The sequence below is a fragment of the Cynocephalus volans genome, chromosome 12, assembly GCF_027409185.1.
Source record: "Cynocephalus volans isolate mCynVol1 chromosome 12, mCynVol1.pri, whole genome shotgun sequence".
Lineage (NCBI taxonomy): Eukaryota > Metazoa > Chordata > Mammalia > Dermoptera > Cynocephalidae > Cynocephalus > Cynocephalus volans.
The window spans coordinates 69,756,305-69,780,161 of record NC_084471.1 but is presented as its reverse complement, the minus strand read 5'-3'; the positions used below and the strand labels follow the sequence as shown (position 1 = coordinate 69,780,161).

The 23,857-nt window shown below is 41.4% G+C and overlaps 1 protein-coding gene across 2 annotated transcripts in view; it reads right to left on the bottom strand.

Annotated features, from left to right (window-relative positions):
* The window catches only part of RACGAP1 (Rac GTPase activating protein 1), a 32,815-nt gene extending 18,892 nt beyond the window's left edge, over positions 1 to 13,923 (bottom strand). The window contains exons 1-3 of one of the 2 annotated variants that reach the window (XM_063075911.1): positions 13,859 to 13,923; positions 6,563 to 6,651; positions 853 to 1,055 (exon numbers count right to left, since the gene is read on the bottom strand). In XM_063075911.1, the coding sequence (XP_062931981.1) occupies positions 853 to 1,055; positions 6,563 to 6,647 (288 nt within the window). In that variant the 5' untranslated portion in view covers positions 6,648 to 6,651; positions 13,859 to 13,923. Of the gene's footprint in view, positions 1 to 852; positions 1,056 to 6,562; positions 6,652 to 8,210; positions 8,246 to 13,858 lie in introns of those variants that run through there. The other variant, XM_063075910.1, reaches the window with a different exon arrangement.
* Positions 13,924 to 23,857: the final 9,934 nt, after the last annotated feature.

Sequence of the window (23,857 nt, the reverse complement as noted above, 5' to 3'; positions counted from 1 at the left end):
CTGGTAAAATGAACTCCATCTAGAATAGTGGGGTTTCTGCTACAAGACTTTCAGATCAAACTGCTAATCTAAGAAGAGAGTGATGTAAGATGAAAGTCCCAAAATAGATTTCACATAGCAAAAACACTTTAGTGTCATTTTATCAGGACAATTATTGGCTTCTTCTATGGATCAAAGCAGCCACCCACCTTTCTAAATGGTGGAGCAAAATGCATTAAAATGGATACAAAGCTGTAATGTGCTGGAACCAGACAATTTAAGCTTACTGAGGCATCTAACACTGTACCAAGATGGTTTATTCCTTCCTAGCAAAGGCTTTCCTTTGCACCATGACCCTCTCTGGCACATCAAAATGATAGTGTTCTTTGTCAGTCACATTGCTCAACTGGTTGAATACTCTAGCCCTTTACCCTGAAATAGAGAGCAGGGATGAAGGGAAGGGTTAGGGTTGTCTTGCCTATATCAATGACAAAGTACCAGCTATTCATAAAATAACAAAGATATTCTGGATAGCACTTATAATAAGCAATGAGGGATGGCCAATACCTCATGACAGATCAAATACACTAGGATTTCTCTGCCTTTCCCCCTAATTGTAATTCTTTAAATTCTCATTTGAACTCTGTCTATTAAATTTCAAGTCTGAAGGTGAAAAAAACTTAAATTTCAAACTATGAAGAACAGGATTCCTAGGCTACAATTTTAACTCCAATCATGGGTAAGTTGTCAAAGGACAGGTTGCTTTTGGTTCTTTAATGTGAAAGAAACTAGGTATATCTGGCATGTGGGAACATTATCAAATGATGTTTTCCCCTTCCCCACCACCGGTTTAGCATAGAAAACAATACACACCAGCTTTTCACAGTCAGCCTCAGCTCGTTGTCTCCGTTTGATCTCTACATCCACCTGATTACGTGCATGCTTCAGCTTAACATCCAGAGCACTACGCTCAGTCTCCACTTTCATCAAAAGATCCTTGTATTTCCCCAGCTCATGGTCTGTTCTCTGCCACTTTCTACGGAAATCCTCAAAGTCCTTCGCCAACTGGATGAATTCTGAGGAAAGGGGGAAACTTTAATAATTCAAGCACCTAACAGGATATAACTGCTCAAATAAATGAGTCGTACGGTTAGCTTTACTCCAAATACATAATTAAGGAACCAGCTGAACTATGGATAAATCCAGCTGAAAATAACCAGGAGCGGATCCTCGATATGTCTGTGACTCTAGATGAGAGCTTTGTGGGGAGCAATTCCTGTTTCAATAGGCCACTTACTTTTGGCTTAGCCAGTAGCATCTGCTATGGAATATGTAACTCATTAGTCACCTGGCTCCAGATGTAACACTAACACTGAAACCTCCTGAACAGAAGGCAATCAAAGGGGGATACCTCTGGGGCAGCTGTCACACACCAGGACAGTTACAGCTATAAAACAAAAACAGCCTCCTTTATAGTCACACATTGCTGCGCCAGAGACATGATAAACAGCAAATTCAAATGTAACGGCTGTAATATGCTCCAGTAGATGTAGATTAATATTATAGATGTCTAGGCCTGCAATTCCATTCAGCTATATAATTATACAAATATTGATTTGAAAGTAAAGAGCCAATTTGCTTTTGCTGTTTAACACTGCCCTAAAGGGTATGTAAACATTCCATGGGCCGAGCCCGTGGCGCACTCGGTAGAGTGCTGCGCTGGGAGCGCGGCGACGCTCCCGCCGCGGGTTCGGATCCTATATAAGAATGACCAGGCACTCACTCGCTGGCTGAGTGCCGGTCACGAAAAATCGACAAACAAAATAAATAAAATAAAAATAAAATTTAAAAAAAAAAAAAAAAAAAAAAAAAAACATTCCAGTTGAAAAAACAGGAAGAGATCATACTAGCTTTGGGACAGTCACTGATAGCAGAATGTGGACTCTCTTCAAATGTCTGCAAAGAAAGCATGGCTTCCAAGGCAGCCCCTCAAAGCAAAGATAACTCTGATGGCATTCATTCTTATCACCTGCTATTGGCAAAGACTGCTCTTCTACAACGTATTTACAAAAGTATCTAATGATTTTCTAGTTAACCTCAATCTATCTTTAAACATCACTCTCCACCAGCATCACGACAGAAAGTTCCAAGGTGTACATCTGCTGCTGGTCAAACTAGCCCAGTTTACAGCTGAAATTAGGCCAAATTCACACAAAGCTAGCAGATTCTTAGGTAGTAAGGGCACTCTTCCTATTTGAATTTAACCTAACAGTATAGAAACAATATAGTGTTCTTTTAAAGAAAATAATTAAAAATAATTTGACTAAATTTCAAACCTACAAATTAAGATAGATTATTTCTCTAGAATAATCTAGAGAAACCAAGTCATAAGTAAACTTTACTTTTTAGCAAACAACAAATTTTAGCAAAATAGGATATTATAACCTAGTTACCTAAGACAATGAAAATATCAAGATCAAAAGAAAAAATAAAGTACTACAATTCAAGTAGTTTTAAACAATATTCTTGTGTAGTTACAGTCTGGAATATATTATTATTTTTTTTTTTTTAATTTAAAGAAAAAGAAAACAATCTATCCTCTTGCAAGTTTAACTATTCCAACATTATGGATTCATAAGGAAAAAAATTAAAAACAAGAGCTGGTTATTTGGTCATGTCCACTTTGACAATTCATCAAGCAGTGCGTACTTACAATCTGTGCACTTCTGTGATGTATGTAGTACTTCAATTTCAAAAATCATAGAACAAGAAACATACTTTTCAACTACACAGTCTAAAACCTATCTAGGTCCACACTGTAGTCAATTATGGTATTTCTAAAATAGTGTTGCATATACACAAATATTTACTGAACTGAAAAACAATTTTGAAAATAAAAAGATTTCCATCTGACCTAATTTTGCTGGTTTGTTTGTTCTTTAGGATATTCCTTCTTTATAAGTCTTATTAAATTTGGGCTTTAGTTCTTATTCATTGTTAATTGGCATACATTGCAGGTCTGACTGAACTGGATAAAATAAAACAAAATATCAGTTCATTTCAGGGAAGAAGTTCTTATTTTAATAGTATAAATTATTAAATTACTGGTTCAGCTTAATTTAAGTTAGACCCAAACTGGGACATTTACATATCTGATTAAGGTAACACTTTTATGTACAATTCTGCTATGAACGAAGTTTGCTAGGATTGGGTCAAAAGACACTTTGAACCACAGACCAGGAAAAATTTTGATGTTGGAGATCAAAAAACATTGCATTTTGGGGTTTTATTTGTCAGTTTGTGTATCACGATTCAGCTTGGTATCAGCCCATCAGGAAGTACACATTCAAAAGATTTATTAAATTTAAATCACTTCCTTTAAAAAGTCCTGCTTTACTAAACTATGAAGTGCATTTATAAAAAAGGAAAAAGGAGAAGGGAAATTTCCTTAAAACAAATTGAGGATAAACTTTGATTCATTAAAAAAAAAAAAAAAATCAGGATTTGACTCATGGTTCCACAAACACATTTAAGCAGTTCCATAAATCCTGATCTTTTTCTCAGTTCCCCTTTCCCTTGGGCCTTTGGACAGCCTCTTCCCTTTCTCTTCGCCACTAACCTCTAAACTTCTTAAGGGTAAAGACTCTGTGTCTCTTTTGTTCTTTTGGCCTTGCACCTTGACTAACACATAGTAGGCACTTGAATATTTGTTGAATGAACAAATAAAGAACTGCTGTTCAGATCAAATTTAAACTCCAGGCATGTAAGCCCACCTTACCAGTCTAATCAAACTTAATCTCTGTCCAGGGTTTAATCACTTACTAGCCAACGACCAAAAAGAAAAAATCACTTAACTCCCACCCTGTACAATAAATACCCTCTCTAGCTAAACCAGTCCGTCCTTGCCCCCAGCATGGACCCTTATTCATTTCTGCCTTCTCACTTGCGACTAAGCTACGCATTCCAAATGGAATGCCCTATCTGCTCCTAATATACCCATTTTTCAAGTCCCATCTGCTCTATGAATCCTTTCTTCATCAGTTTGCTCCACATTAAATCTTCCTAGACTTCCCAAAAGCATACATATATATACACATACATTTTTTTTAAAGATGACCAGTAAGGGGATCTTAACCCTTGACTTGGTGTTGTCAGGACCATGCTCACGCAGTGAGCTAACCGGCCATCCCTATATGGGATCTGAACCCATGGCCTTGGTGTTATCAGCACCACAATCTCCCGAGTGAGCCACCGGCCGGCCCCAATATATTTTGATACTTGTACTATCTTCTGTTTCATGAGAAAAATCCTCTCTAAAATTAAAACATCATAATCTTCTTGAAGACAGGCACCATGTAATATATACTTTAGTATGTCCTATTGTACAGTGTAGCACAAACGCTATATGTCACCGACCCATAATAGGTAGCTGATAAATATTAAGTTATACTTATTCCTAATTTATATACCAATGATATCAAAAAGTCCAAGCAGCTTATAGCAAAATATAAATAGAAGACAAAAACCATGTAGACTGTAGAAAACAAAGATAAAATGCTTAGGCTATTAAAGTCATTTGATTTGAATACAGTCATGCTTCACTAAACAACTAGGATCCGTTCTCAGAAATGTATAGTTAAGCGATTTCAATTTCATCATTGTATGAACATCACAGAATGTACTTTCAGAAACCTAGATGGTACAGCCTACTATTCACTTAGGCTATATGGTATAGCCTACTGATCCTAGGCTATAAACCTGTACAGCATATTACTGTACCGAATACTCTAGGCAACTGTAACACAGTGGTAAGTATTTGCATACCTAAACATATCTAAACATAGAAAGGGTACAGTAAAAATACAGTATTGTAATCTTATGGAACTACCATTGTGTATGTGGTCTGTAGCTGACCAAAATGCCATTATGCAGTGCATGACTGTACTAAATTTCATTCTAAATTTTTAGTAACCTTGGACTTAGCTTTCAACAAAACCATACAAAAAAGAGAAAGAAGAATGAAGTTATGATTAAAGGCAAGAATAAGGAATCAGGGGATACTTAGGCATGGGAGGAACTCTTAGGATCTAAGAAGAGGACAGGTGCTATGGGTGGTTGTACAAAGGAGATTCTAGAGTCTAGAAAACACTGAGCCACTTTAGTTCCTCAAAAGCCAATGTTCCAAGTCAGAGATTCGGAGATGGGGGTGAAATATACCTCTATTTTATAAAAGATATCAATGGGAAGATTAAAAATTTGCTTATGAAATAAAAATATCTTCAAAAACAAATATCTTGGTTTTTTGGGTTTTTTTGGGGGGGGCATAATCACTTTGAAAAGAATTTTCATAACTAGTATCTCAATTTATCTCCAAATCCTCACAGCACTCCCCCTTTTTCACCTCTGCCCATTGGGATCTTACCTTACATCTAAGGCTCAATTCAAACCCTACTTTCCTCCATGAAGCCATTTAGTCATCCCTTTCCCTCAACTCAACATGTGCTAAAAGCTTTGATAGGTTCTCACAAAATCTCTGCTGAAGGAACTTGAGTTTTAAAATCTCTTATTCTGTACTCTTCTCCACTAGATTCCAAAGTAATCTGTCTTTTGAAATGATCTGACCTCAAAGAGAAGCCTAATTAATATGCCACTATCGTACTGAGCTGGTACCAGATGACAGGGTCACACAGCAGGTATTAGAGAGAGAAAAATACAATATTGTTTTGAAGGCCTATAAGTGGATAAAAGCTATTTAAAACATCAGTGAATTTAAAGAAAATACTAAATGGCATAAGCAAGATGCCGTACTAAGCACTATGGAGATAAAAGTTCAAGACACGGTTCTTGCATTGCTTTTATACCAGTGAGGCTGACTTGAGAGCAACATTTACTAAATTAGGTATTAATGAAAATCTGAATTACAAGAAGATGGCAACACAAAGAGAAGCTGGTGTAAAATAATTCCCTTAGATTACACACATCAGTTTTAGCACCACTTTCCTTTCTTGCTAATTTACTTCGCAGACAGTTCCCTCTACCAGCACCTCCTTTTTCTCCCTAGCTCTCCACCCTGTCTCAATCATTTGTTACTGAGCATCAAATATATGAACTAAGTGAAAGCAGATGCCTCCTTCCTCCTTTGAAAAGAATTATAACATTTTTTCCTCTTCAATTGAAAATGTTTTATACAACACAGAGAAAGCCCAGGATAAAAAATATAGACAACTACTACCCTAAAGAAAAAAGCAACATCCTTGGAAATCCAGATTTTTCCCAGTTTTACCCTTTTTTCCAATACAAAGTGAAACTGGCAGGTAATGCCAAATATTTACTCAAAAGAGAACCTTGATAATGAAAAAAATCTGGGTAGAAACAATTTAAAAGCAACTACAGAAAAAATTTTAGTGATCATTTAAAATGAGTGCCCATTAAGTTTTAACCATGGATAAATGACCATCACTTTCTTTTTTAGGTAATCCAAATGAAAAACAACTTTTAGATTGGAACACATTTCAGCTTCGTGGAACACTCAAATCTGAAGTCTGTTTTTTCTTTTTGCACAGGCCCACTCAGGATGACTTACGGAGTTCATTTCCTTCACTGAGAATCTCCATCCGGCGCACAAGATGCTCAAACATATTCCGCAAATTTAGCATCATAGCATCCATCTTTCTGCAAAGAAACCAGACATACATTAGGTGTCCTGCTGTTGCCCCCCACATCACCCAATGAAAGATTCAACAGCAATCCAGTACATCAGTGGCCAACATCTGGATTCTTCTATTTGTAGGTACCATTATAAAAATCTCAAGCCAACAATGTTTTGTGAGATCCTTATTATAAAAACAAAGTTGGAATGTTTAAGACTAATTTGAAAGTTAGAAAACCATTTCAGATCTCTGAATATAACACCCCTTCCTGCCAACTTCTCCACCCCCACCCCCCTCTCCCCGCACCCCATGCAATCACTCTGGAGCTGAAAAGAAAGCAATTAGGAATGAGCATGTGAGTTGATTACTAGATGACAAACTACAAAATGTAGTTCTTCAAGTCAAGCCTATTGATTAATATAATACTTTTGCCACTTTAATCCTTCTGGACTTTGAAGACTCACAATGTAACTTAAAAGATTTATTTTTAATTTCATTTTTCAACTAATGCTCCTATTGCAACTGCATTTTAAAACGCAGGACATGGTCAGCACATTTCCTACCAATGGCACAGATGACGTCACACCAGTGATTAAGTGGAGAAATCGCCAGCTCAGCAGCACAAGAATTATTTCTGTAATGCAGGGCTCTCTGCTGGGCTGTGTGCAGGGATATGTCTAATAAATTTATACTAAGTATGGGCAAAGGATTATGTTGTACCACATTCTGGCATCAGAGAGACAATACACCACCTTCACGGTCAGAAGGGCAAAGGAAAAATCATTTGCTACTGTGTACTGTATAGTGAATTTCAGGCTTCGTTATTTCTCCCCAAAGACCTGCTGGTATTAAATTAAAAACGGTGTCCTTACAGACAGTTCTGTTCTGAATAGCCTTTAAGTGGGAACACTTTGAGGAAGTAAGACCTTCATTTAACAGTCAAGAAAGAAAGACATATACTGGATGTTATGAAAATTATCAAGGAAATAAAATAAAAAGTCAAATTTCATTTGAAAATTGAATGTCCTCAGAAATACCATTAAAGGATTCTTATGTTTCTCCTAACCACCCCTTTAACATTCTAGTCCAGATCCTTATTTCTTGCATCTAAATAAAATTTTAAGAACTCTTTTATAAAAGTTTAGTGATTCTGCAATGTTTATAAAATTATACCATGAGCTATGAGGGCAAGAAAGAGGGGAAAAAAGAAAAAAGAAAAAAACCCCACAAAGTACAGAGAAACATATGAACATAAAGATATTTTTTATTAAATACTACAGAATTATGTACTTGTACTCATATGATAATTGCTTTAATAGCAAAAAAACCTTTCGATTACAAGCTTGGAAGCAATATATACCTGAATCAAGGCGGGAAACCAAGATTTTCAAAAGGCAATGTATCTGCTGCAAGCTACATAATCACAGCAAGCTACTAAGCAACCAGACCAACAAATTTATTACAAAGATTTTTCTCTAAACAAGAACAAAACTAAGAGTAGCATTAAAACTGGCAGGAAAAGATCTGGAAGTCATGGAGATGCCCATGGATTTAACAATATAACAAAATAGTCAAACACACCTAATTGCTACAGGATAAAAGCAGGGGCACAACATTCTGTATTCGATTCAGATGATTTCCTTTGGCTCCCAGTAAAAATGGAAGACACTAATCAGTAGTTTTAATATGGAATATTGATTTCTATCATCTCAGCAGTTATCCATATATTCTGAGACTATAAGACAGTGAGTTCAGTAACATAGGAAAACTTCTGTCTGTCCAAGAATGCAGAAAAGGAAAATTTCATGGTGCAACTAGAATACTGAAAACTGGATGTTGAAAAAAAATTTTTTCGGAGGGTTTTTATGTCTTAAATGACTACTTGATCCTTTGTCCCTTCTATGGTTTGAATGTTGTATACCTCCAAAATTCATGTTGAAACTTAATCCCCAACGCAATAGTATTATGAGGTGGAACCTTTAGGTGATTAGGTCATGAGTGCTCAGCCCTCATGAATGGAATTAGTGCCTTTACAAAGGACTTGAGGGAGTCTGTTTAGTTCTTTTTGCCCTTCTACCAAGTGAGGATACAGTAAGATGGCGCCATCTTGGATGCGGCAAGCGAGCCTTTACCAGACACAAATCTGCTGGTGCCTTGATCTTGGACTTCCCAGAACTGTGAGAAATAAATTTCTATTATTTATAAACCATCCAATCTAAGGTATTTTGTTAATAGCAGCAGGCATGGACTTAGACAGTCCCCTTTGAAAAAAATCCTCACATTTTCTCAAATTCCTCTAGTCCACTACTCTCCTTCCCTATGTACTTTGTGCACACCACTCCCTAGAGTGAGGGCTGGGGGTAAGTACTTTCTTGAAAACACAAACCTGACTCCTGAAAACACTACAGGAAACAGAGAACCTACATGGGGACACCTCCTCACTAGTAACTGGTATACATACGACTAGGGCAATCTATTGTTCTCCTCTAATGATGCCTAGTACTTGGGAGATAGCTGTTTAAACTCCCAATGCTCTATTATAAAACAACAAAGAGATAATCCTTAACTCTGTCAGGCTTTCATAATCTACAGATTTAGAGTTTTACAAACATAACACCAAGGTCAAGGGTTCAGAACCCCACACCAGCCAGCTGCCAAAAAGAAGAATTTTACAAATAGTTTGATTACTGACTTTTTTCTATATTCTTCCCTCTTGACACCAGACTTTCCCTGAAGTTCAATCTTCCAAAGTCTCAAAGAACTTATCAAACTATTCTGTTCTAGCCATTACATACATCTCTACAGACAACTCACCAATTTCTCTCTCCAGACCTAGCCTCTCTAACTCCTAGCTATCCTGTAGCTTTCAATTTGCTTGGGCTGCCCTAGATGTTGAACTTGATTTTGAAACATTGTTATTCTCTTCCTCCTCACAGGAATATACATCAACTACCCTACCTGCTAACCTACCCTACTGACTCCAAGCCACCACCTTTTTTTTTTGGTGACTGGCCTGTGCAGGGAACCAAACCCTTGACCTCGGTGTTACAAGGCCGCACTCTAACTGACTGAACTAACCAGCTGGCCCTAATTCCCAATTTTTATTTCCCTACTTTTATCATTCTCCAGTCACTCAGTTCCAAACTTCAAAATCACCTTCGGTTCCTCCCTTTCCAACTGAGCTAATAGGCCATCCCTGGTTCTTCTCTTTCCTACAAGCATAATCACCAAACCTCATGGACTCTTCTCTCACATGGGTGTTATACCCATCCCCTCATCACTTGCAGATTGTCATCACTCCTTCAATTGACCTCCCTGACTTCAGTCTTTCCCCACTGCTTTATTCAGTTGCCACTCAGACACACACACCTTGAACTCTAATTTAACTTTACCATGTTTCTGCCCTGTGTCCTAGGTAGACTGTAAATTTGAGAGAAGAAATCTTACATTTCTCAAACATGCTGTAACATATGCTTATATACAAAATAAATATTTGATAAATGGAAGTCAGAGAACACACACACTCACACACACATACACACCCCCATGATGCTATTGTTAAAAGAATTTCCATTCTACCTCAACATCAATGTGTAATATAGATTAAAACAAAAAGAACAGTTAAAAAAGGGGGGGGGGGGTAGCCAGAAGTCCTGACATAAAACTCTAGCTCTTCTAGCTACCAGTAGTATAACCTTCAGCAAATCACTTAAATTATGAGACTCACCTATAATGTGGAAACAATAATATTTGCCCTACCTACCTCACAGAATATTATAAGTTACTGTAGGTAAAAATTTTATAATGTAAAAATTGAAGCTTACTATCAAAATATAAGGTATAATATAGTGCATATGAAGTGAGGGGTTTTTTTTTCTTTTGTTTTTGGTCTGATATCTGTTATTTACACCCTATAACAGTAATTCCCAAATCTAGTTTTTTTTTCCCTAGGCTGTCTCCACATAAGGATATCACTAAATTCAGAATTTCAGATCATTCTTTCTTTTAAGTGCTATATAGGTAGAAAGAAAGCAGTTTTTACTAGGTACCTTTGAAGTGATTCAAGGACTAAATTAGACATTTCACATATATTTTTCTTTAAGGGATTTAACTAACTTAATTATCTCCATTTTACAGACAGTAGACAACTAAGGCTCAGAGACCTTAAATAACAGTTGATGAGCTCACATTAAAACCTAGGTCTGAGTCCAAAATCTACGTTCTTTCTACCCCAACACACTGAAGAGAAGATATGTTATAAAAACTTAAACAGATCATATATACTGCAGATATTCTCAGACACTTCCCCTAAATCACAACATGTCATAAAAAGAGCAATGGCTATAAAACTCAGATCATAGCTAGAACCCAGACAAAGAAGAATCAAGGAAATAGCAAAATTTGACCAAGTCTAGGCTCTTAAACTGTTCTAGATGAGGCTTGCTGCTTCTGAAGTTAGTTTTTCCTCTAACATAGACTTATTTAGGGTAATCCAAAAACAGCACTAGCAAAATACAATCCTCTTCTCTTTATATGTTGGGGGACCATATATTTTTACTAACATTCTACAGAAGTGACTCTCAGGAATTATTTACAGATGACAGAAATGGCTTTCTGCATCAGTACTAACTCTGATATCTCAGCCAAACTGTAATTAGAAAAGCTAAAGTTTACTCATCCTATTCAACATCAATTGAAAATAGTCTTAATTTTCCTGCTGGGTCACATTTTCACCTTCATAATTACTTGTTTATTTCTCCCCCTTTATTATTTAGCTCCATAGCTAGGAAATACGCTAATGTAAAAAGAAACAAAACCAAAGTCATATCGCAGTACACTGCTTTGCAGCTGTAAAACAGCTGTCACTTTCCACAACAGACGCTGCTGCCTTTCAGGAAAGCTAAAACGATCCCTGTGTGTAGCAAGGAAATCAGTTTGTGGAGCACTTAAACAGAAAGGTACTAGAGAATCTCAGCTGTTATTGATGGGGAGCCCCAGAGGTGGAGAAGTCACTATGTTACAGATTCCCAATCTGTGAGTATCCCTAAGGGAGCAATTTGGCAATACCATGTAAGAGTCTCAGCTTGATGTGATTGCTTTGAGCCCCCAATTTAATTTCAATCACCCAGCCAAGAGACAGACATCGTCCTTCAGAATAACAGACTACTACAGATCTTACTGCAGGGTATCCTGGGAAAAGTCTCTATCCCCTTCTTCCTCCCCCTACAAACAACATTGTTAAGAGACCTTATATGGATGTTTTAGATGCATCAAGGGTGTTAAATATTGTGAGACAAAGCAATGAAAGGTTGCTTGAATTTTTCAGGAAAGTATTTTAATGAAAAACATTTTCACAAACATTGCTAAATCTGGAGATAGCCAAGAATCAACAATATAGGATCCCTGCTGCCAACAAAAACCATTCCCAAAGACAATCTCAATACTATGATTCTTTCATATGAACACATTTCAGAACAATTCTTTTCCCCAAATGTCCAGCTTCTGCTTCACCATATCAAAAGCCTCTACACAACTGGCAGGCAGAAGGAATATCTTGAAACCAAATATTCTTATGAGCAAATCAATTGCAGAAAGAGTAAACAGAATGTTCTCAGTCCAACATGAATAAAGACTAAAATAAAGAAAGGGAAGAGTAATTTTCAGTTTTTCAGTTACCTCTGCCTGGAATCTCTTGCATGATCACTCCCACATCTCTTCCGAGTGTTAATTCAAATGTCACTTTCCCAGGGAGGTCTTTCCTCCACCCTATTTTAAATTACAACCTTTTCCCCAACACTTCCCTGCTTTACTTTGCTCCAAAGCACTTATTGCCATCTAACATATATTTACTTATTTATTTTGTTTTTCGGTTTCTTCAATAGTTTAATTTCAAGGAGGGAGAATTTTTTGTCTCTTTTGTTCATTGCTGAGCCCCTGGTGCCTAGAATAGTGCCTGACATTTGGTAAATGATTAATAAATATTCGTTGAATGAACTGAACATCCATATGAACAGTACTTTTCTCCAGTCGACTGTTTTCCTTAGATTTACAAGTATTACTATATCAAAGTGTAAAAACCTTTTAATGGCTCTTGATAAATATTGCCCAAATATTTTCGAAAAGAGCTGCACTAATATACAGTACACTCAACAGTGTATAAGTCTACCAGATTCACCAGTTATCTTTTTGAGTTCTGTTACCCCAAAGAAACTGTACACTGCTTTAAGGAGTTGTTATTTGAGGGGCGGCCCCGTGGCTCACTCGGGAGAGTGCAGCACTGATAGTGCCGAGGCCGCGGGTTCAAATCCTATATAGGGATGGCCGGTGCGCTCACTGGCTGAGCGTGGTGCAGACCACACCGTGCGGAGGGTTCAAATCCTATATAGGGATGGCCGGTGCGCTCACTGGCTGAGCGTGGTGCAGACCACACCGTGCGGAGGGTTGCGATCCCCTTACCGGTCAGGAAAAAAAAAAGGGGGGTGGAGTTGTTATTTGGGGTGACATAACCCAAATAAGATGGTCTTCTACTTACACTTTGCACTTAAGAAATACCTGTTGAATAATTAAGCTATAGTAAAGACGCCTTCTCTAAACAACTTCAATAACTCAAAAAGCTTATTTTACCCCACACATTAAAGAGAAAGATAATGCCATTTCTTTTTTCTTTTTTTGGCTTATATTCCCCTCCCCATCCCCCATTTTCCTGCACACACCCTCTGCCTACAAATAAAATCCTGTGAAGAAAGAGATAAGTGAAAGTGTAAACTAAGGCCTGTTGTTACCGAGGCTAAGAATTAGGATGGGAGGAACAAAATGTCATTGCCTCGGCCAGCCTACCTAGACAGACACAGACCACAAGAGAGACGGGCTCCACTTCAGGCCGCCCCGGCCTCTCAAACACCAGGGCTTTTCCCTCCGAAAAGGATGAGGGTGTTACCTCACCCACTCCCAAACTCTGTACTTAAGTAAGAGCCACTTATTTGGGGTAGCTCCTGCCCTGCTCAAGCCACCACCTGAAAAGTACGCCCTGGGTTTTCCACAAAACCCGGCGCCCGGAGAGAAGCCCCCGACCCTCGCGGCCCCCTCCTATTCGGCCTGCTTCCCGCCCCCGCCCCAGAAGCCTGAGTGGAGGGGTGGTAGCTGCCCGCCTTCTCCCCAGCCGCCGCGGCGGTCACGGCTTACCACGTCGGACGCTCTCCCTTCCTACCACAATCCAATGCCAGACGCACCTGGTCTCGAAGTCCCCAGCACTCACTTCGCCGGGTCCCCCTGGCCCCACCTGGGCCGCCTTCCACTTCCCTCAGAGCCTCACCCAACGGCAAAACAGCACCGCGCCGCCAGCTCCGGTTTGAAATCCCGCACCAGCCAATCACAGAGAAACTTATTCCTTCCACCCACCCCCACGCTTAGGACGCACGCGTCAGGGACTCGGGGTGGGGCAGGAACCGGTCTGAGCAAGCGCATTCTAAAAGACTGAAGCCAAAGGTGGCCATTTTCACTAAAGTCAACAGTTTTTTTTTCTGGCGCCCTTTTCTGAAGTCATTCAGGATCCATGTTGACTAAGGGCAAGTGGTACTTCTTGAGTGCTCCTGGCCTCGCTGTCTTCCCCCAGGCAGGGAACTAGGGCTCTTGGAAACTATTAACTGAACAGTGTCGGGTTTCCCTGTAGAATAGGACGAATTCTAGAAGGAGATAGAACAGCAGTCATTTTCAACCGTATTTATCCCCCCATTCATTGATACATTCATTCAGGCTTTCATTTGACATATTAAGTGCGCCAACTTCTTAACAAGCACTCTGCCGGAAGTCAGAAAAATAAAGATGATATGGTCTCTGCTTTCCAATAGCTACAAATGGAGGAGACAGCTCGAGGAAACAAAAATAAATAAAAAATGAAAGTGCTATAATTCAGTTTAATAAACATTATTTAGAATTTGGCATTGTGCTAGCACAGGGGCTTTCACGTTTTTAAAAAAGCTGGGGCCGACCCCATGGCTCACTCGGGAGAGTGCGGCTCTGGTGCCGGTGCGCTCACTGGCTGAGCGCAGTGCGGACGACGTCCAGTCAAGGGTTGCGATCCCCTTACCGGTCACAAAAAGGACAAAAAATAAATAAAATAAAATAAAAAAGTTGGACCCTCTAGACCCACAGTGAGAACTACATTTTACAGTAGAGCCAAATATTAGAGAACTCTGCTCATCCTTACTACATGTAATGTATTCTGAACTTTTCTATTCTCTTCCCACTCCACCCACCCCCCACATGTTGATGTCCCTATTTCATTGAATTTACTACTCAATGATGAGTGGCTACCAGCAGTTTGAAAACTATTGGCTAGAGCATACGAAAAGCAGTGTGGTTTAGTAGAAAGATCACAAATTTTGGAAAGGGGGGGTTATTCGGGAGATTTGGCCAAAGGAAATTTCAGTTAGAGAATTCGGGAAATCTATTGTACAACATGGTGACTAACGTCAATACTAATGTATTGTATACTTGAAAATTGCTAAGAGGGTAGATCTTAAATATTCTCACCACAAAAAAATAAGTATGCGAGGTAATGGATATGTTAATTAACTTGATTTAGTCATTCCACAATATATACATATATCAGAACATCATGTGTACACTGTAAGTATATACAATTTTTATTTGTCAATTTAAAAATCACAAATTTTATAACCAAAAAATTTGGCTCCATTTAAACAAACAGCAATGGAGCACTTTTGTGAACAGGCATACCACTGAACCACCTGCAGTATCACTTTTTAAGTCTTCTATACTTCACTTCCTCCAACTATTAAACAGGTTTACTCCCAGATCAATCCAGGTGGTTTATGGTAGACTATCTTAGTTTATACTTTGTAAGCTGTAATACAGATTGTTATTAGTATTATTAGGGAAGGAATGAAGAAAGGAAATATCAACTCTACATATAATATCCTGTTTAATCCTCCCAACAACCTTTCAAGGTCAGGAACATACACTGATTGCATTAGCTTGTGCCTCCTTAGATACCTATAATACAATGAAATAAGTACTAGAACAGAGATATCTGTAAAGTACTTTAGGAGCACAGATGAAGAAGCAATTAACCCCATCTAGGGAGTGGGTGTGTTAGAAAACTATGAGGACTTGATATCTGAGCTGGGACTTGAAGTGTGAATAGGGATTTACCAGAGAGAGGGCGGTGGCAAATTCTTGGCAACAGGAAGATCATGTGACCTCTAAGGAATGAGACAAGCATATTTAGTAAATACACAAGCAAACAGTTTATGAAGCTTTAGGGCTGTGAAGGAACATTTACCTCAACTTTCAGGTGATGTTTGGTGTTCAGTGGATATGATGCTTCCTGGGCACCTTTGACCTGAGAAGGAGAAGGAAAAAACTGGCAAATCAGATTGGGTCCAGACTAGGAAGAGATTGGAATTTATCCTGTAATAGATTCAATAACGAGACAATGGGGTTTGGACTAACTTGACTGGTTTGGGTTTTTTGTTTTTTGTTTTAATTTTTAAAATTTTTTTCTTTTTTCTGTGTTTTGGGGGGGTTGTTGTTTTGGTTTGGGTTTTTTGTTTTAATTTGTATTTTGGATAGAACATATGCTAAGATGGCATGGAGGATAGTCTGGAAGGAGAGAAATCTGAAGGTGGAGAGACTCAGTTTAGGCCAGTGGCAGTAGGGATGACAAGAAGGGGACAGGTGGGAAAGATATTCATTAAATCAATAGATGAAATGCAATGGACTTATTAAATGATTGGACCTAGGGGGTGAGGAAGAGAAAGGAGTGTAGAATTCTCAGCTTTCCTTTTCCCCCTCACACCCCAATTACTGAGTGCAATTCCTAAGTATCTCTTGTACATGTCCACTTCTGTCCTTCCCACTGTCACTACCCTAGTCCAATTCAGTAGTCCAACCACTAATGAAACTGTCTACCTCCCCCCTCACACTCCTTACACATGGAGTAATCTTTTAAAAATGCAATTCTACCACAGAAATGATAACTATGTGTGGTAATGCATACGTTAATTAACTAGATTTAGTTTTTCCATGATATATATACAAGGGTCTTCAGAAAGTTCATGGAAGGATTCCTACTATGCTTTTTTTTGGTGGGGGGGAGTGGCCGGTACAAGGATCGAAACCTGGACCTTGAACCGAATGTTATCTGTACCATGCTCTAACCAACTGAGCTAAGGTGCCAGCTCTCTATTATCTTTTAATTCAATATTTAGATGAACTTTTAAAAATGCTTTTGTACACTTCAAAACATCATGTTGTACATGATAAATACATGTAATTTCTGTCGATTTAAATAAGCAAATTTGAAAAAAAAATTTTTTAAATGTAATTCTAATCATGCCTCTGTCTTGCTTAAAGCCATTAATGCCTTCAGCTTGCCTCCTTTAAAAAGAACATAATCCTTAAAAAGGGTCTCCTAACCTGCCCTTGCTTGCCCTCTAGCTACACTTTCTGACCTTCTGAGTTTTGCTGTTCCTCAAGTGCACCAAGATACTGTTCCCACTCGGAGCCCTCATCCTTGCTGTTCCATCTGCCCCAACACTCTTTCCAACCCCCACTGCCTCTTCACCTGGCTAAATTCTACTCACCCTTCTAGGCAGCTTAAATTTTTACAGCTTAAACTTTTATCTCCTTAGGGATGTCTCTGATGCCTGGCTCTAATGCTTTTGCTATAAACTTCTCAGCACTTCATCCTCCCCCTTTCATACATGTCACTCCATTTGTTTTGTCATCCTGCTTCTTCCAGTTATGCCTTCCCCAAGTCAGCTGTGCCTTGGCTCACTGATCTAGAAATGGAAATAATAATAATAATACCTATTGCATAGGGTTACTGAAAGGAAAAAATGAGATACCCTTGGAAAACACTTCGCACCGTTCCTGGCACACAGTAGGCACTCAGTAAATATTCTTTATTTTCCCTACTAGACTATAAATTTCCAGAGAACAAGAAATGGCGCTCCTTTTATTCACTGCTGTATTCTCTTGCTTTTGCAGCTCCAGTAACTAGCCATTCAAGCGGAGGTGAGTTGAATTCAATGGGATGGTGGTAGCATTCCACCCCCCCTCCACACACACACACACAATCCGTGTGTTCCAAACGATCGTGATCGGGTTGGAGACACTGCCTCTCCCACTCCTCCCTGTACCCAAAGCAACAACACACTCCTGTTCTATTCAACCCCCTTCCCTCCTGCACCAGCCGGTGAGAAGAAAGCAAAGGAGAGTGTGTGCGTGCGTGTGCGTGTGCGCGTGTGCGTGTGCGTGTGTGTGTGTTTGTGTGTGTGTAAAGGGGCTCCTAACTCCTTCCTCCCACAGTACAGTTCTCTGGGTAGGGAGCCGTCCTGAGGCTGCACCTGTAATGGGAAAAGCATTGGAGGTGGTGCTAGAAAGCCTGGGTTCGATTTCCGGCTCCGCCACGAGGAGAGGCGAGCTCTTTGGGCCTGGTTATTTAATCTCCCGCGTCCCACTCGCTGGGTGGTTCTGAGGTGCCAGGGAGGTAATGGCTGTGAGAGGGCTTCTGTCTACTGGAACGCGCCGTCGGAGGTCGCGGTTTACGGTCGCGCGCGGGAGGCGGGCGCGGCGGGGGAGCCGAAGCAGGCGCCCCTCGGACCGTGCTCCCCGCACCCACCGGCGCCGCTGCTTCGCGCCTCCGGCCGCTAATGGGATTTATGCTAATGGGAGGACGCGGGTGACCGCCCGAGCACGCCCGAGCCCCGCGGCCACCCAGCCAGAGGTCGCAACAGAGGAACTGCCACCGTAGGTCCTTGGGCAGTGAGGGAGGCCTGGCGCGGGCTGGGCGGGCTCGGTCCCTGGCTGGTGTCCGTCTAGCCCCAGTGTCTTCATTTTGTCCCCCCACGCTCGGTTTCTGCCTTCCAGTTCCTTCTCATTTGCTCTCCGTCTGGAGGTCTCACTCCTCACCTCCATTCTAGGATTATTGTTCCCTCTGTCAATTAAACTGAGATGTTCTTTGGGGGTGGGGGCAGGGTGTATGTGTGTGTGTGTGTTTGGGGGACTGGGGGGGGACAGAGGGGTGGTTCAGGTACAGCTGTACAGCCAGTACAGGTGGCAGATACAGAGTGGAACCCTGGACCTTGGCGTCATCAGCACCACACTAACTAACTGAGCTAGCCCGCCAGCCTAAACCAAGACGTCCTGAGCGCTTCTGCCTTCCAGGCAGTGTGCTAAAGTACAGGGCAGAGGTGGGATGCATGGAGGTACAAAGGCCAGTACACAGTGCAGAATGCCACTGTGATGGGGGACTGATGGAGTTCGGATGTGTTGTCCCCTCCAAAACTCATGTGGAAATTTGATCCCCAATGTGGCAGTGTTGGAAACTGATTGAGTCATGGAGGCAGATCCCTCATGAATGGACTAATGCTCTCCTTGGGGGAGGGGGGAGTAATGAGTGAGTTCTGGCTCTATTAGTTCCCACAAGAGCTTGTTGTATATAGGACCCTGGCACCTCCTCTCTCTCTCTCTCTCTTGCTTCCTCTCACCATGTGATCTGCTTGTACCTGCTGGCTCCCTGCCACTTTCTGCCATGAGTAGAAGCAGCCTGAGGCCTGTGCCAGATGCAGCTGTCCCAGAATCATAAGCCAAATAAACTTCTCTTCTTTACAAATTACCCAGTCTCAGGTATTCTGTTACAGCAACACAAAACGGACTAATACAGAAAACTGGTACCAGGAGTGGGGTGTTGCTAAACAGATACTTGAAAATATGGATGCAGCTTTGGAACTGGGTAATGGGCAAAGGTTGGAGGAGTTTGGAGGACTCAGAAGAAGAGAAAAAGACAAAGGAAAGTTTGGAATGTCTTAGAGACTTATGTGGTGGTGAGCAGAATGCTGATAGAAATGTGGACAGTAAAGGCCATGAGGATGATGAGGTCTCAGATAGAAATAAGGGGCTTATTGGGAATTGGACAAAAGATAACCCTTGCTACACCATAGCAAGGAATCTGGCTGCATTGTGTCCATGCCTGTGGACTTTGTGGAAGGTGGGACTTAGGAGCTGTGAACCAGAGTATCTGGCAGAAGTAATTTCTAAGCAGCAAAGCATTAAGGACGTTGCATGGCTACTTCTAACAGCCTACTCTGAGTTATGGTGGAAAAGGCATGATGTAAAGCCAGAAATTAAAAGGGATGCAGAGAGTAAAGTTTTGGAATATTTGTAGCCTGGCCATGTGGTAGAGAAGTGGAGAGCAGGAGAAAAACACAAGGGTGAAGCAGATAAACTGGTTGCTAAAGACATTATCTTGGCAGTGAGGCAGCCAGATGCTAAGAACCAGGACAATGGAAAAAATGTCCTAAAGGCATATGAGAAGTCTGGAAGGGTGCCCCACCCATCACAGGCCTTGAGGCCTAGAAAGACTGAGTTGTCCCAGAGGACAGATCTGGGGCACAGCTGCCCTCAGGAATTTGCTCCCTCCATGCCAACTGCTCCAGCTAGAGCGGCCCCAAGTGTGGTTCATGCAGCAGCCCTGGAGAGTAGAGGCCCGAAACCTCGGTGGCATCCAAGTTGTGTTAAGTCTGTAGGCCGGCAGGATGTGAGAGCAGTGGAGTCATGGCAGCCTCCACCCAGGTTCCAGAGGATGTATGGAGAAGCCTGGAAGCCCAAGCAGAGACCTGCCCCAGGGGCGGAGCCACCACAGAGGTCATTTGCTAGAGCAATGCCGAGCGGAAAAGTGGGGTTGGAGCCCGCACAGAGAGCCCCCACCAGGGAAATGTCTAGGAGAGCCAGGGCAGCAGGGCTGCCGCCAGGACCCCAGAACTCTGGGGCCACTGGTAACGTGCAATGTAGGCCTGGAAAAGCCACAAGCACCAGTGTGGCCCACTGGGCTGTGCCTGGCAGAGCTGTGAGAACAAGGTTGCCTGATGCTTTGGGGGCCCAGATGCTCAATTGTGCCCAGGATGCAGGATTTGGAGTCAAAGAACATTATTTTGGAACTTTAAGACATAATGTCTGCCCTGCTGGTTTCGGACTTGTTTGGGGCCTGTTTTTCCTTTCTTCTGGCTTATTCCTCCCTTTTGGAATGGGAATGTGTACCCAATGTCTGTTCCACCATTGTATCTTGGCAGTAGATAAATTTGGTTTTGATTTTTACAGGTTCATAGCTGGAAGGACTTTTGCTTTTGTTCTCAGAGGAGACTTTGGACTTTTAAGTTGGTGCTGGAACAAGCTAAGACTTTTGGGACTGTTGGGATAGAATGATTGTATTTTGTATGTGAGAGGAACATGAGTTTTGGGGGTCCAGGGGCAGAATGATGGAGTTTGGATGTGCTGTCCCCTCCAAAACTCATGTGGAAATTTGATCCCCAATGTGGCAGTGTTGGAAACTGATTGAGTCATGGGGGCAGATCCCTCATGAATGGATTAATGCTCTCTCTGGGGGTGGGAGGATTAATGAGTGAGTTCTTGCTCTATAAGTTCCCGTGAGAGCTCGTTGCTTAAAAAGACCCTGGCACCTTCTCTCTCTTCCTTCCTCTCTCTTGCTTCCTCTCATCATGTGATCTACTTGTACCCGCCAGCTGCCTGCCACTTTCTGCCATGAGTAGAAGCAGTCTGAGGCCCACGCCAGATGCAGCTGTCCCAGAATCGTAAGCCAAATAAACCTCTCTTCTTTATAAATTACCCAGTCTCAGGTATTCTGTTACAGCAACACAAAACGGACTAAGACAGGGACTGTGCCCTGGGGGTGCAGGGAGAGAGTCCACTTCTGGCTGGAAATCAGGAAAGTCTACCCGAAAGAGGCATCTGAGCTGAGCTTTGAAGGATGGATAGGACCCCAATGGGGAAAGAATTGTGAAATGAAGTAGGCAGGAAGTGTTGAGAGAAATGGCGGCTGGCCGGTTGGCTCAGTTGATCAGAGTGTGGTGCTGATAACACCAAGGTCCAGGCTTCGATATCCGTACCAGTCAGCCACCAAAAAAAAAAAAAAAAAAAAAAGGCGGGGGAGGCAGGTTAAAGCTAGAAGGAATTTTGAAAGCAGTGTTTGAAGGACCTTGAATACCAAGCTAAATAAAGCAAATGTAATTCCTGAGGCACTAGTGAGCCATTGAAGGCTTTCTTCCTATTTCTCTAAAAGAAGCAGTAAAGTGGTTAAATACATGGGCTCTAGAGTTGTGCTGGCCCTGGTCCAAGGTCTATTTCCACCACTTATGACCTGTGTGATAGGTAACTTGACTTCTCTGTGCCTACATTTTCCTACGTATTAAATGGAGATGATAAGAATAGTGTAAAGTGCTGTTGGGAGGATAAAATGAGACAGTGTTTGCAAAACTCTTAGCACAGTGCCTGGCACATAATAAGTGCTCTATGACTATTAGTGATTATTATTTTGTATCTCCCTGTCTTCCTTTCTGTTTCTTTCCTCTCTTTCTTCTGATGATCCTTCTCCCTTTTGTTTCATCAAAAAACAAAAACAAATCTTTCCAAATTTGTGGTTTCCCTGTCCCATGCTGAGGACTCACGCTCTCACACTCAATAAAATATAAAACTGAATCAGACTCTAATAGAACCAAGTGCCCTTCAGAAACAAACCTGTGCCTGTCCCTGGTGCCCAGGCTCCAAGGAGCCTTGCTTGGCGGAGGGGGAGTACTTATTGATGTACCGAATTATCTTCTCTAGATTCCAGCCTCTTTAAAAACAGACCACTCATTCAACCCCACCATGTCCCCCTCCCAGCAATGTGCCTGACCCTCAGTAGGTCTCTGCTCCATACCAGGGATTCCCAAACCTTAGTATGCATCAAGAATCCCCTGGAGGACTTGTTAAAATACAGATTGCTGGGTCCTACCATAGTTTTTGATTCAGTAGGTCTCCAGTGGGGCCTGAGAATTTGTATTTCTAACACATTCCTGGTGATGCTGATGCTACTGATGTGGCAACCACATTTTAAGAATGACTGCTCTATAATAACATGTCGGATGGCTATATCCAAGAAGGTGAACTAGCCCCTCACAATCCTCTTCCCAAGGCCAGCTGGTCATCAGCATCTAAAATATGGATCCAAAGCCTAGAATTGTGAGGCATGGGGCTCTGGGGTTTTCCAAAAACTTCACAGGTGATTCTGATGTGCAAATAGGTTTGGGTCCCACCGGCCTTCTACTGTCACACACACACACTTGTGTTCCTCAACTCCTCTGCCCACCTCAGCTCTCTCTGCCCCAGCAAAGGCCACTGCCTGCCTGCACTTTGCTCAGGGGACAACCTGCTGCTGTGGGTTCAATTGTGGCTGCAACTGAAGGGAAAAGGCTGAGAAGGAGGAGAGGAAAGTAGCGAGTTCTAAAAAAAGACCAGAGATTTATGTAAATTGTAACAAGTACCCCTTCTACTAACTGTTAAGTCCAAAAGACAAGCAAAGAGACAGTTCTCCCCAGTCAGATCTGGAGTCAAATCTCAGCTCCCTCCCTCTCTATTCAACTTCCCTGGGCTTATTACCTCCAGTGTTAGATGAAAATAATGTAACCCACTTCACCGGGCTCATTTGAGAATTAAAAAGATTATGGATGTAAAGTTCCCCTTCCCAATCACTTTGCTATTTACTAAAACTTCCGCACACATTTACCTGGATCCTCCGAGCAGTTCTGAGGGGTAAGAAAGACATTATAGTTCCTTCCCATTTTACAGATGAGAAATCTGAGTCTCAGAGACGTTAAATGACTTGCCTAGAGTCTGTGCAGTACAGGTATACAGGAGAAGGGGCTCAAAGCAGAGCTGGCTACGCCTCTCCACTCATCCTCTCTTTGTTCTTTTGACTTCTCCTCCCCATAAGTCCCTTCCACAGGCATATTTTACCTGAATCTGAGTGGCAAGAAGACAGGGTGGGGGCTCCCTGCACCCCTTGGAGATGGCCGTGTTCTGCTGCACCCTCCTCCCAGCCCTCTGCCTGCAAATTCCTCCCTATTTAGGTCCCTGGAGGATTTGTACTGACAGTCCCTTTGACAGATATCTATCCTGAACACAAATTCTGGTGCAACCCCTTCTTTTGCTAAATTCTTTAGTAATTTAAACAGGTCTCTTCCCCTCTCTAGGTCTCTTGTGACATGAGGAGTAGTTTAGATCTGTGGTTCCCAAATTATAATGGCCTTGGAGTAATCACAAGAGACTCAGCCCATGGCCTCCACAAAGATAGTGAGTAACCCACTTATGTGTAAATGATTGTGTAACTGTGATTGCTGGGGAATGAAATACAAATGTTTTAATGATGT